Below are 15,620 nucleotides of genomic sequence, written 5' to 3' on the forward strand. Positions count from 1 at the left end.
TGAGTAGAACTGTACTCTATAAGGCTTTCAAGGCTGTGACCTTCTGGAAGCAGATCACCAGGCCTGATTTCTGAGGCATCTCTGGGTTAAGTTTGAACCACTAACCTTTAACAGTCCAGTGCTTAACCATTTGCACCACCCAGGGACTCCAAGAAAAGAACAAGTATTCTCTAATCACTGGGGGCAGAGTTCTATTTAGGTCCATTATATCAAGTTACATTCGAATCTTAAGCTATCCCTTATCAATAACTGAGAAAATTCTTATTATCATGGCCAATTTTTCAATCTCTCCTTACACTTTCTTTTCTTACTAAATATGTTTTGATGTTATTTTTCCTTAATGCACCTAAGTTCAGAATTCTTGTATCTTCCTGGTAGTGAACTTTCTTAAATGCTGATCTTTAATTCTACTTTGTTTAGTAAAGCTATTCCAACTTTTGTGTACTTCCAATCTTTCTGTGTTCTAAGCCTTTAGGGATGATTCTTGTAGCTACAACATGTAGCTAAATTTTTAAAGAATCCAATCTGACAATTAGTGTCTTTTAATTGACCAGTTTAGTTGGTTTACATTTACTGCAATTGTTGGTAACTGGTTTATCATTTTTGATGCTATTTAATTCATTTTCGTCCCAATGTTTCATTTATCTCCTTTCTTGTTTTTTTTTTAAAAAGACTTTCTCACTTTCCCTTTTTTTAATACTAGCTTGAAATTTAAACATCACTGTTTATATTTTCATGGTTTCTCTGAAAATTTTGTCACACATATTTAACTTCATATAAAACAATATTGTCCTTCCCCTACCCACCCATAAACAAGCTACACAAGAATTTAGAACATTTGAATTTCAGTCACCTCTCTCCCAACTCACATGCTACATAGATGCTGTTGTTGTTGTTGTTAGGTGTCGTCAAGTCAATTCTGACTCATAGTGACCCCATGTGACAGAGTACAAGCAACCGATAGGGTTTTATAGGCTGTAATCATTATAGGAGCAGATTATCAGGTCTTCTCTCCCACAGAGCCACTATCTTCCCTTAAAGATTGTCATTATTATTTTATACAACGTCTGTTTGGATTTACATACGTGGCTATCATTTTTTAATTGCTTGTCAATTATTCTTGTATCTCTCACCATCTGGGGCCATTTTCCTTATTCCTAAAGAATAATCCTTCACAGCAGGTCTCTTGGTGGTAAATTCTCTTTTTTGTTTTTATCTGTGTTTGTATTTTTGTCCTTGATAGTTTTATTGGGCACGCAATTTTACATTGACAGTCTTCTCTTAATTCTATGAAGATATTTCACTATCTTTTCCTATTACTACTAATACTATGTTTCTAATTACTACACTTTTATAGTTGGATCTATTTTTGTATATGGCTGCTTTCAAGATCTTCTGTGTTATGCGTTTCACTATGATGTGTGTAGGCATAACTTGCTGTTTATTATCTCACTCAGGATATGATGAATCTGTGGGTTCATGTTTTTCATCAGTGTTCAAAAATTTATAATCTTATCTCCTCTACTCTACTATTTCATGGGTCAGCAAACTATAGTCTGCAGGCCAAATATAGCCTGTTGCCTATTTTTGTAAATATAAAATTTTACTGGAATACAGCCACGCTCATTCATTTATATACTTCTATGGCCACCTTCACACTACAGTGGCAGGTGAATAGTTGTTACAGAGACTGTATGCACTATAAAGCCTAAATATTTACTATCTAGCTCTTTATAGGAAAAGTTTGCCAACCCCTGCTTATGATGCTTGTTTCCTTATGTTCTTATAATTTACAATCTTTGATGATGAGTTAGTTCTCTGATATTAATCTAAGGGAAATCTCTAGATTTTTATTACAGTCAAGCTTTGCTTTTGATTCTGCTTCTGCCAATGGTTTGAGGGCCCTCAAGAGTCTAGACTCTACAGAAGAGTCCAATCTAACTGTTAGACAAACACAGTATCCTGAAAGCTGCTATCAGCACTGCCCACTATCTAACCCCAGTTCATGCTGTTTTCTTTGTGTTTGTTTTTTTTTGAAGAAGGGGGTCCTCGGAGACCATCTTCACCTCTTTACAAAATCAACAATGCCGCAACCCTTGTTGTAACCAGGATCTATGTGTCCTGCATGGGAAGTGTTCACAGCATCTAGTCTTCCAGAATTCTGAACATGAAGTCTGAGGTATAATATTTTTTAACCAGAAAACTAGGAAGATTATCACATACATTAATTCCCATCTACATGTATATGTGTGAGAAGGTAAGGGGTGGGGGGGTATTATTCTATCACAGTAAAAACAGACAAACTCAGACATATTCATTCATTCAATATTCAAGTGCCTAAGTGTGTCAGGTATTGTACCCTAGGGAAGCAGGATAAACCCTGACCAACCCAAAGTAGAACTCCTTGCCATTACTCTGCTTATCCTTTGACCAACTTACTGGACTTACCGCCACCTGAATTATTTATTGTCCACTTCCCCAATTAAGCTAAAGTCTCCAACAGAAGATATCTAGCCTATATAAATCAGTGATGTATCCTCAGTATCTGACAGAGATAGGTGCTTAATAAACATTTTTAAATAAATGATTAAGATAGTTGTATCCTTAGGGAACTCATACTAGTAGGGCAGAAGCTGATTTTTCCTACCTCTTAGATGTTATTCCTTAGCTTAAGCAGGGCAACAGAACAATCTGACAGTGAAAACAGAGGAGTCAATGAACAGCTAGATATATAACTAGATAATTTATCCTATAGTCAAGGATTTATCGAGGACATATCCTTCCTGTGTCCAAATAAAGCAAAAGATCTTTGAAAATCATGGTTTTTAAGGGGTTTCACATATTTATATTTAGCTCAGATTCACATTCTGAAGCTGTTTTTAAAAACTTGTTACACTGTATTAATTACGTATCGCTGAATAACAAATTATCCTAAAATTTTATCACTTTAAGTAACAACTATTATTGCTCATAGTTTCTGTGGGTAGAGAACTTGGAAGGGGCTGGAGAATCTGCTTAAAAGGGGGCTCATACACATGGCTGGCAAACTGATGCTGGCTGCTGAGAGGAGTCCTCAGTTCCTCTCCATCTGGGACTCTCTATGGGGCTTCCTGAATGTCTTTAAATGGTGGCCTATTTTCTGCAGCGTGACTAATCTAAGCCATCAAGGAAAAAGGTGAAATACTTTTTATGACCTAATATGGAAGCCACATACTATCACTTCTGCCATATTCTATTGATCACACAGACCATCCCTGACTCAGTGTGGAAGGGGACTACACCAAACACCAGAAGGCAGGAGTCACTGGGGACCATTTTGGAAGCTGGCTACCATACACATAAATCTGAGAATAACAGAATTTTAGAAATGAAATGAGTACACAAGGTTACACAACTTGAAGTGACAATCCAAAGAATAACCAGGTTCTCTGATTCCTGATTCTCATTATAAACAGAAAACTGTTTATTGTGAATCACTTTGGACATAACGCCCAGTGTTTGAATGTTAGCCATTTGACATTTCTCTGGAGTGTTTAAAGTAGTTCTGTCAGTCTCAAAATTGAAATACAAAGTGAAATTCTGTATGCATTCCAACATGGATTTTAGCCACACAACTCTTGCACTTTTCCCATGGGTATACAGGGTTTTTCCCTTGTAATTTAAGAAATACTCAGGCTGATAGGGAGAAATATATCTCAGATACCAGTGGTTTAAATGTATCCAATGCTAGTGGCATAAAGAAAAGAAAGCTAAAAATACCACACATCTCTGCAGAGCCAATTAAATAACTTCCGTAATTTAGAATGGCGTTCAAGTGATCTGAACACATAACTGAAGGTTAACTGAGGTGTAAATGATGGCTTAAATCCACAAAGTCTGAGAAGATGCATTAGGGGACTGCATGAGCAATAACTCTGGGCACAATCCAACTAGTCTCATTACAAGGATTGAAGGCTCATCAAGACTTAAAACATGAAGTGAAAGAATTCCCCTTGTAAACTGCAGTTGGATTTTTACTAGAAAAATGACAGGTTATTTTATCTGGGTGAGCTGTGGGATTTACTCAATGCTGTGGATGGTTGCAACCACTCATTGGAACATTAAAGCTGAAGAAATGAAAATCTTCAAAGACAGAAGTATCATTGATTCAAATAAATTATTCCCCTACCCTTATCCCTAAAACATCAGAAGGGATAGGTAAAAAGCATGAACGTATAAGAAGAAAATGTCAGAACTTTGAGCAAAGGAAGAAATTAACCTCATACACTGGAAAAGGGGCAATGACCGTGACAACGGCAAAATCCATTTTGGAATGGAAGACTGTATTCTTATCATGGTGGAAGTAGGGGTGCTCAAACTGTGGATTCTTTGTATGTTTTATATGTTTTTTACTGAATGAAGAAAAGCCCTAGATCTAAGAAAGTAAAAAAATTAATTTTAAGAACTTCTAACTTTTCTTAAGTTATCAGAGCATGTAAAAGGTAAACTATGTAACTTCTGAGAAGACAGAAAGCTTTGAACCAAATATATCAAAACAATGAAGCGATCCGTTTTTTTAAAAATCATAAATACAAGAAATGAGAAGATAACCCTTACTGGCTGATAGTAAATGGAAAAATAAAGTTAAAAAGCAACTCAAGTCTGATTTAAAAGACTACAGAGGTCAAAATAATAAATCCTTAAGTTAAATGGGAAAACTTTTAAAATCTTAGGCAAATAAAACAAGAATTATGGGTTAATATATGCTATGAAGATTCTTTAAATAAAACCATAAGAGGTATTATAAAAGGAATGATGACTTTTTAAAACTAGAAATATAATGGTAAACTTGAAAACTTAAAAAGAGCACTAGAAGCAGCAAAGAAATGACTTACAAACTATATAATCAAAACCAAAACACAGACTAAGTAAACACATGACAAATGTGATATACCTAGAAAAAGAGATCATTTATGATTATATTAATAAGGGTGCCAGAAGAAACAACAAAAGATAAACAAGATTCAAAGTTTCTTCATTATAGACAGTAATTACAATTAGTTTGTTTTTTGCTTTTATTTGTGTAATTATTTATTAGACCTTTACCTAGTTCCAAAAAGGATTTAAAGGGGGTTTAAAAAAAACAGTTGCCACTGAGCTGACTCCAACTCACAGCAACCTCATATGTGTCAAGAGCAGAGCCGTGCTCTATAGGGTTTTCAAGGTGGGTTTAAGTAAGTTTATACTGAAGGATAAGGTTACATTCCAATAGCCCTTAGACAAAAACAATGATTCCACTACAGAGCCTGCATCATTGGCAAGACAAAAAAAGGGGGGAGGGGGTGCTGCTAGCTAAGTTTACCATTACATGCTAATGGACCAAATTCATTCATTAAAAAAACTGGCTAGCAATAGGAGGAAATTAACTTAGATGTACTATCCATACCATTATCCATAATAACTCCATAGCGACCCTAGAGGACAGAGAAGAACTGCTCCATAGGGTTTCCAAGGAGCAGCTGGTGGATTTGAACTGCTGACCTTTTGGTTAGCAGCATCACCAGGACTCCAATAACTCCATATGTTAACATATAACTATTGAAAATACCAAGGAAGTGACTAGTGACAGAGAAGTGCTTTCAAAAAAGGAGAATAAGCAAAGCGTATTCAGAAAAAAATGAGAGGACTAGCCTGGATAGGAGAGGTCAGAGTACCAAGATATAAGCAAAAAATTAGAGAAACTGAATGAATGCTCTGAAGTCCAACCAGGAGTTGGATTTGATCTCCTAGCCAAGTGCATCTTCAAACTGGTTTGAGGAACAGGGTTTCACAAAAGTTAGTTCAGGGACTGTCGGGACAAAAAGTGTGGATGCATCTGAGTATGTGCATGTTTGTGTGGTTCAATACTACTGCGTGCTTTATATATTGGGATTCTACATGAATAATCAAATGAAATCTTAATGCAGAATAAGTTTCTCTTACTAATCTGATCAATAATCAAGTCAGTCTGCTAAAAAAATATTCTTAATCTTTGGCTGTTTGCAGTGGGAGCAAATGAAACAACAGATGAATAAGTCTATTCAAGCTGCTCATTAATTCCATTTTGTTTGTGGTTCAGAGTTTTTATAAATGTCATCTCAAATTCCTACAATAACTTTCCTACTATGACTAAACTTTTCACCCTTTAAAATTACCCTAGAATATCATGACCCCCACAAATATTTCTTCTGTTTCCAGTTCCCTCTTCCATATTGTAATCTGCCTTCAAGGACCTTATCCCATCTACCATTGATATCATAAACTTTTTAAGTGTCTTATTAGAAACATGCTTGAACTTTCCAAGCCTGCTAGATCCAGGGCTCCTCCTTAAGAGACAGATCAGTGTGCAGTGCTGACCTCTTCTTTGTCATGAGACCTAAAAACTCAATCTACTTTTTTTCCCTTTAGGAAATTCCTCCCCCATTTCATCCTCTGAAAAATCTAATCTCTGCAAATAGGCAAGGAAAAAAGACATATTCACTCCAGAATGCTCTTCCACTGTAGCCTTTTATACAAGTAAACAGATTCTATTCATTTAAGGTGCTAATTATTAAACTTTTTCTGGATCCAATACACCTCAGGAAAACTACTTTTTATGATTAACCATTCCCCACTAGACCAGTAATTCCTGATTTGAGGGTGGGGACAGGTAAAATTTTCAGTACCAAATATTCCATCACTGGGCTGTCATGTTTTTGTTGGGTTACCAGTTTTGTCATTAAGCAGATTTTTTGTTTGCTAATTTTTAAAGGTTAAATACCAAAACACCCCCAAAATTTAATGAGAGCTCATTCAACTGATGTCTAACTGAAATCTAGAATCCAAGTACTAAGGAGATTAAATCAAAGGCAACCAAGAATATTATCATCAATTGTAAATGCATTTTTTGATCAAAGATTCTATAGAAGAATTCTAATCAGAAGGGGGAAAATACAGAACAGATTTTAAAATTTTCATGGAATCCATACTTTCTGAAGCCATGGAGGCTGGAAGAACCCCTGAAACTACTGCCCTAAGATAATCTTTAAACCTCAAACCAAAAATATCTCCAGAAGTTTTCTTAAAACCAACCAATAGTTTAGCTTAACTAGTAAAGAATGCCTGTCTTGAGCATTGTGCTCTTTTAAGATCTATCTATATGGGATCAAACTGACAATAGTAACTTGAAAGGTTAGAGGGCAGTGAGCTTATGTTAATGGGGGATGAATAACTCAGAAAAGGAGAGTGAGAATGGTCATACGACTTGAAGAATGCAGTCAATGTCACTGAATTGTACATGTAGAAATTGTTGGGGTATGTTCTGCTGTGTATATTCGCAATAACAACAAAAAATAAATTATAAAAAAAAATTGTAATGTATTTTTAAATTGCTTCAAGGTTGTCCAGTACCGTATTAACCTTCTAATGCTTCTAATCAAAATTAGGCAGCTAAGAATCAGCTGAGTTCCTGGGTGATGCAAATGGTTAAGTGCTTCGACTACTGGCCAAAACTTTGGCTGTTCAAACTACCCGGAGGCGCCTCAGAAGACAGGCTTGGCAATCTGCTTCCAAGAAATCACAGCCTTGAAAACCCCATGGAGTGCAGTTCTACTCTGCACACTTGGGGTCGTCATGAGTTGGAATCAAATCCACAGCAACTAACAAGAAGAAGAAGAATCAGAAAACCTGTGTTCTAGTCACAACCTTGCAATTACTTGTATACTCTGGAGTAAAGATTAAGTTATTTTATCAATAAAACGAATGGCTGGGACTAGATAATTCCCAAAGGTTTCTTCTATCTTTTAAAGCACATGACTTTACTAAAAGGTTTAATTTCTGAAATGAATTTATTCACCTTTAAATTATTCAAACAAATTTACTGAATGCCTACCTAGTGTGTGCTGGATGCTACTACTACAATTTCTGAGGCCATCTACTCACTCACTGCATGACTGTTAATAAAATTTTATTTCCCTCTGAGTCTATTCTGCTTGATTAAATCATAAAAGATAATTTTAACTTTATACAATTTAGAGGGTTTCATTTCAAAGTGTTTGAAGTTTCATCACATTACATACAATTATAATGAAAATCATTTTGGCAGATAAATATAATCTTTATATGCAGGTTCAGTACGGTCTAATCTAATGTAATTGGAAATAATCTAAATGCCCAACAATGGGAGTGTAGTAAAATAAATTATAATATGTGATAAACTATTATGGAACTACTAAAATCAACTTTTGAAGAGTATCACTGAATTATATAGGAAAAAGCACATCATATAACATTTAAGAAAACAAAGCAGAATACAAAACTGAATATGATCCCAATTGTTATACACATACACAGAGTCAAAATTCACCAAAATGTTAGCTGTTTTTATCTCTGGGCTACAAGAATATGAGAAATAATCATCTGTACTAAAAAAGAGGTCCCATACAAATGCACAGTTCAGTGAAGAAATATACAAATAGGTAAAACCAAACACTCAATTCTGAAAGAATATGGGTTAACTGAGGTATATATTTATATCAATAATGTCATATAGCTAGGGAAAAAAACTATAAATCCAGCCTCCATCCTAACACTTGGCAATGTAATATATGCTTACAAAGCCTACTACTTGTCTGTAACCATGACAAATTGTACAACCAAAAATAAAAATAAAACACGGTATATAGAGAATCAAAATTTCAATGCTTCAAGGGAATATTTTTTTAGAAATCAGAACACATAAAAATGAGTATGGCTTTATATTTTCTTGACTAATCACTCCTTACATCCAAAAAAACATTATCAATGTATTAACTGCTCAAAATCAGATTTTTACATGTGAATTTTCTTTTTCATTAAATGGAGACATGAAAATAAAAAAAAAAATCAATCTATTATTTTTAAGCATTAGCATTTTAAGCCTAACCCAGTAAACCTACTTCTAGTAATTAATGACAAAAGCTCTAAGAAAACAGTAAGATGTGCACAAAGACACATCTGAACGATGGCTTTCATTACAGCATTAGTTTCAGCGAACTAAGAGAAACTGATAAAATGTGGAACAATAGAAGATTAGTTACAAAAAAAACAGGGCGTGAAAAACATTTTGTAGCCATTAAAAATTATAAACTAGAAAACTGGTTTTTCACTTTCTTTAGATCACACATTTTCAGAATTTGATAAAAGCTATGAGCCCTCTCCCCAGAATCACAAACATTATGTACATACTCCCAAATCTTTGAATACAATGACTGGAGGTTTACAAATAATTGATGCCTAGCCCTGGTGGTGCAGTGGTTAAGAGCTTGACTGCTAACCAGAAGGCTGGCAGTTCAAATCCACCAGCTGCTCCTTAGGAACCCCATGGGGCAGTACTACTCTGTACTATAGGGTCGCTATGAGATGGAATGAACTTAACAGCAACAGGTATTATTCTACTTTACGAATCCCTAGGCTAAAAGAATTTAATGTCATGGAAACACGATGTTCACATTATATTGTTAAATGAAAAAAAAGCAAGGGATGCATCAGTAGATGCCAAGAAGTACAAAAAATATGTATTTGTGTTTATGCACAAGAAAAAGACAAAGACAGAGACAAATTATTAAGAAAGGTTATCTCTGGACAGAAGAATTACAAATAATTTTTATATTCCTTTTTGTGGTTTTCTATATTCTCCATATTTTCTATAACAAAATTAATTGTATAACGAAAAAAGAAAATTCAAGGGTTATAATTTATTTTATACAAACAAAATTGTTACTAGCTGAAAAACAAAGTAGACTCAGAAAATGATTGTATTTAGAAGTTTTAAAGTATATAATAATAAGAGGATAATAAATCACTGATAACAGGGTACTTGAGGATGAATGAGATCATTTTGTAAATCTGTGAGATATAGAAAGGCCAGCGTAAATATTTCCTATTTTATGGAATGTCACAGGCCTTACAGCAATCACAGGCAGTAAACAAAGTTTTCCATTATGAATACAAAACTGTTATTCTGCTTTTGTACTTCAGGATAATTTCAAAGTGTCTTAGAATAAGCTCTTAAAGTAACAAAGAGAGTTAGAACAAAAAACTTACATTTTCTATTGTGTTTTAACAGAGCTTGTTTCAAATCTACTGTTGCTCTTCCCAACATAGCATCTGCTTTTAAAGTGTGATGACTCCAGACTCGAAATTCCAATGTAGACTGTGGGGTCACATTTCTGTAACATAAAATTATACAGAAAACACAGGAGTACACTAACCATTACTCAGAGTGAGAATTCCTATTACATAATTTACTTCAATAATTTTTAAAAAGACAGAAATTCAATTTACTTAAGAAAAAAATATTGCATGTAAACAATATTTACTTTCAAGTACATCAGGACTTTAATAACTAGATAAAAAATTTTTGTAATAAGCAAACTAAAACACTAGCAGTACACTGAGTCTTACTGAGACTTTACAGTAACACTATTTCTCTTTGAACAAATTTCTAAAGATTTAAGACAATTGATGCATTAGTTATAATACTTTTACTGTACATAAATTTATAGCATTTACTTCAAAATACCAAAATTAAGGATGACTGAATTTTTGCCATGTTTACTTCTATACCAAGAGAGTAAGAGAGGATATGGCTAAATAATTCGTTTAAAAAGCAAAAGGCAAGGATTCATAAAAACACATTCCAAGGAGCATACTCCCGTTAGAAGATTTTCAATTCACACTTACACGGTTAGCTGTTCATCCCATTTTGGATTAGAAGAACTACTGGATTTTGCTGTTTTCTTAATTTCTCCATCTACGGCTACTTCTGTATATACTGCTGTTGCAAACCAGTTCTTTTTTCTTTTTAATTTGGCACTAGAAACTAACAGAAACATGATAATCACTAGTAATTGTATGTAGCCAGAAAGTAATATAACGTACAAAACAAAAAAAAATCAGTAAAAAGGGAACTGTGCTTCTTGTGTAATTCGAAGTTTTTTCACTGGTAGGATGAAGAAACAATACAAAAGGCCTATTGATAATGCCTGAGAATCATTTGATTTTTTTTTGATAATAGCTTTAGTTGGATATAACTCATATACCATATTACAGACAATTCATCTTTTAAACCATACAATACAATGCTTTTTAGTATGTTCACAGAGTTGTGCAACTATTACCACAATCAAATTTAAAACATTTTCATCATTCCAAAAAAGAAACACTTATAACTCGGCAGTCAATCCCCATTACTCCCAGATCTAGACAACCACGCTAATCTACCTTCTGTCTCTATAGATTTTTTTATGGGGGACATTTCATATAAACGAAATTACAAAATACGTGGTCTTTGTGACTACTTTGTTTCACTCAGCACAATGTTTTCGAGATTCAACCCTGTTTTAGCATGTTTAAGTAGTTCATCCCTTTTCATTGCCAAATAATAATCCATTGTACGGATATACTACATTTTATTTATCCATTCATCAGACGATGAACATTTGAGTTGTTTCCACTTTTGGGCTATTATGCATAATGCTGCTATGAACATTCATGTGTAAGTTTTTATGCAGACATGTGTTTTCATTTCTCTTGGGGGTATACTGAGGAGTGTAATTGCTGGGTCACGTGCTAACTCTCTCGAGAAACTGCCAGACAATCTTCCTAAATGGCTGTACGATTTTACATTCCCACCAGTGGTATATAAAGGTTGTAAATTTCTCTACATCCTCGGCAACCATTTGAATTTAATGCTGAACTGAATCAAGGATCAAGAGAAAAGTAAATGTCTTCAAATTCAACACATCTATTAACATCCCTGCCATGTAGTAATCAGAACTTACCTCTCTGAAATTATATTACTTTTTTTTAATGAAGTATGTGGAAACTTGGTTTCAAAAAAATATTAAAGTATTTGCTTTTACAAATAAAAATACTGGCAAATTTTAAAATGCAGACTAATGAGAGCACATTTATTCCTCTCTCTCTACATATATATATGCATATACATTTTAAGTATTATAAAATGATGTTAGGATGTAATAATGGTGGCATTTCAAATCAACAAGAACAATGGATTATTCTGTATGTGATAGTGAAAAATTTGAAAAGAATAAGGTTAGATTCATAATTCACATCATTCATAAAAAAATAAGATCCACGTGATTTAAAAATTTCAGTTTAAATGAAGCGACTAAGGTACTAGTTGACACAATAGCTAAAAAATGCTAAATATGCATAGAACAGAACATTAGTTTTTCAACCTCAAGTCTTATCCTTTTATATATCTTGCACACTGTCCTGGTGGTGCAACGGTTAAGCACTCAGTTCTAACTGAAAGGTTGGCAGTTTGAACACCCCCAGCAGCTCCATGGGAGAAAAACCTGGCAATCTGCTCCCGAAAAGATTACAGCCTAGAAAACTCTATGGGGCAGAGGAGGGGCCAGGATGGCGGGGTAGTCAGATGCTTCCAGTGGACCCTCTTACAACAAAGACCCAAAAAAACAAATGATCTGATTATATATGGAAGTCTGGGAGCCCTGAACATCAAGCCAGACTTGAGGAACCAGACTGAGTGGCAGGGGGAGGGAGAGATGGTTTGGAAGCAGCGAGGAGTTGCCAGACCTGACCCAGCAAGAGCCTGAGCCCTTTAGGCCTGAGCAGCTCGTGGGTGAGTGGTGAGGCAGGCAAGCAGCGGTGCTCGGGAGGTGCGTTGTCCACACCAGGAAAGACCCAGCGCCAGAGAGTCTACATGGCCACCCAGAACCAGTGAGAAGCAGCCCTCTTTGGCAAAGATTACTTAGGTATGGCTTACCGCATGGAGCAAAAACACCCTCCTTAGGGAAAAACCTCTCTTCCATTTACCTCCCTGCTCCCTGCTCTGTACTGGGTCCTGGACCAGCTTCAGCAATTGCCGAGTTCCCTGGGCCAGAATTAGGATCTGTCACACGCCCGGAGCCATTATCCCTGCTTGGAGAATGAACAAATTAACAAATGGGAAAAAATAAACTGCTGGCTCCCCTAAGCCAGGAAACCAAGGCAGGCACAGCTCTTTTGCCTAGGCACAGGCATAAGAGATCCACAGACTTTCAATTCCTTTCCCCCGGCATAGACTTGTGTGGGCCCATCTCAACAGCGTAGGCCCTCATTACTGCAGTGCAACAGGGTATATACTGGAACTCTAACTTCAACTGTTTCAGCTGTGAAGTGGCAGGTTCTTGATATTTGACACTGCTCTGCCCATTAAGCAGGGTCTTCACCTACCCACATCAGGGGCCTGAGGACTGGTGGCTACACATACACCACCTAGCCACCTGCAATAGGGGCCCTGAATAAGAGATGACCCTCAATCCTTACAGCCAACAGCATTACGTGCTCACAGTCCACCCACCTACGCGCTCTAGGGAACAGGGGCACGCTTTCCTCCTGGAAACTCGGTGGTGGCCGTCAGCCCCAGGCCTTATTTACAGCATGTCCCCCTGCGGCAGCCTGATGCCTGTGCCTACACCAATCACCCATGCCTGTCTAGGACTGTGAGAGCCTACACCACACACTTGGTAACTATCTACCTGGGCACCTGACCTGAATCTATACAGGAGGAGTGGATGGACTCCTGAGCTCACATACCTAGTAACAGATCTAACCACCTGGTGACAGTGCATCAGAGCTTCAAAGGTGCCAATAATCAAACCAGCTCATACAAACAGGCTATTTGGGCATATCAAAATGAAACAAGAAGCTACAACACAGTAAGCAAACATAAAATAAATAAATATAATAACTTATTGATGACTCGGAGACAACAGTCAGTATCAAATCATATGAAGAGGCAATTCATGATGGCTTCAGGAAGCTCCAAAAATAAAGAATCTAGGAATTTTCCAGAGGAGGAAAATTTCTTGGAATTACTGGAGGCAAAACACAAGATTAATATATAGAACTCTTCATGAAATTAGGAAGAAAATTAAGCAAAATGCAGAACACACAATAGAGGAAATTCAAAAGATTAGAGAAGAGCATAATGACGAATTTAATAGGATGCAAGAATCCATAGAGAGACGGCAATCAGAAATTCAGAAGATTAATAATAAAATTTCAGAATTAGACAACTCAATACAAAGTCACAGAAGCAGACTTGAAGCAATGGAAGTTAGAATTATGAGACTGAAGATAAAGTACTTGACATCAACTTATTTGAGGAAAAATCAGATAATAGGATTAAAAAAATGAAGAAACTCTAAGAATTACGTGGGACTCTATCAAGAGGAAAAACCTATGAGTGACTGGAGTACCAGACCAGGGGATAACAGAAAATACAGAGAGAACCATTGAAGATTTGTTGGCAGAAAACTTCCCTGACATCGTGAGAGATGACAAGATATCTATCAAAGATGCTCATCGAACCCCACATAAGGTAGATCCCAAAAGAAAGTCATCAAGACTTATTATAATCAAACTTGCCAAAACCAAAGATAAAGAGAGAATTTTAAGAGCTGCTAGGGATAAACGAAAAGTCATCAACAAAGGAGAGTCAGTAAGAATAAGCCCGGACTACTCAGCAGAAACCATGCAGACAAGAAGGCAATGAATGGATGACATATATTAAAGCTTGAAGGAAAAAAACTGCCAGCCAAGAATTATATATCCAGCAAAATTGTCTCTCAAATATGATGGCGAAAACAGGGCATTTCCACATAAACAGAAGTTGAGGGAATTTGCAAAAACCAAACCAAAATTACAAGAAATACTAAAGGGAGCCCTCCAGTTAGAAAATCAGTAACATCAGATAATAACCTAAGACAAGAACACAGGACAGAGCAACCAGATATCAACCCACATAGGGAAGTCACGAAAGTAAATCAAAGCTAAAACACTGAAAATAGGGAAACAGATATCAATATGTAAAAGATGACAACATTAAAACAAAAAGAGAGACTTAAAAAATGTAGACATAGATTTTTCATATGGAGAGGAAGTCAAGGCAATATAAAGAAATAAGAGACTGGTATAAACTTAGAAAAATAGGGATAAATATTAAGGTAACCACAATGGAAACTAACTATCCTACAAGTCAAAATAAAAAACTAGAAAAACATAAAGACTCATCAACACAAAATCAACAACAATGAAAAAGATGAAAAGAAAACACATAACGAAAAAGAACTCAGAACAGAAAATTAAGTGGAACAAAGAAACTGTAAATAACACACAAAAAAAGACATCAAAATAACAGCACTAAACTCATACTTATCAATAATTATGCTGAATGTAAATGGACTAAATGCATCAGTAAAGAGACAAGAGTGGCAGACTGGATTAAAAAACACGACCCGTCTATACGCTGCCTACAAGAGACACACCTTAGACTTAAAGACACAAACAAACTACAACTCAAAGGACGGAAAAAATACAGCAAGTAAACAACACTGAAAAAGAGCAGGAGTGGCAATATTAATCTCTGACAAAACAGACTTTAAAGTAAAATCCACCACAAAGGATAAGGAAGGAAACTATATAATGATTAAAGGGTCAACACACCAGAAGTACATAACTATAATAAATATTTACGCACTCAATGACAAGACTCCAAAATACAAAAAAAAACTCTAACAGCACTGAAAAGAGAGACAGACAGCTCCACAATA

At 35.6% G+C, this 15,620-nt stretch overlaps 1 protein-coding gene across 6 annotated transcripts in view; it reads right to left on the minus strand.

The window, feature by feature from the left end:
- The window catches only part of WWP1 (WW domain containing E3 ubiquitin protein ligase 1), a 144,929-nt gene that overhangs the window by 72,944 nt on the left and 56,365 nt on the right, over positions 1–15,620 (minus strand). For all 6 annotated transcript variants that reach the window (XM_023726105.1, XM_023726106.1, XM_023726108.1 and 3 more), the window contains 2 exons: positions 10,720–10,858; positions 10,081–10,205 (listed from right to left, as the gene is read on the minus strand). In XM_023726105.1, coding sequence (XP_023581873.1) covers positions 10,081–10,205; positions 10,720–10,858 — 264 coding nt within the window. The remainder of the gene's footprint in view (positions 1–10,080; positions 10,206–10,719; positions 10,859–15,620) is intronic.

Source organism: Trichechus manatus, unplaced genomic scaffold (assembly GCF_000243295.1).
Source record: "Trichechus manatus latirostris isolate Lorelei unplaced genomic scaffold, TriManLat1.0 scaffold00009, whole genome shotgun sequence".
In the NCBI taxonomy this organism is placed as follows: domain Eukaryota; kingdom Metazoa; phylum Chordata; class Mammalia; order Sirenia; family Trichechidae; genus Trichechus; species Trichechus manatus.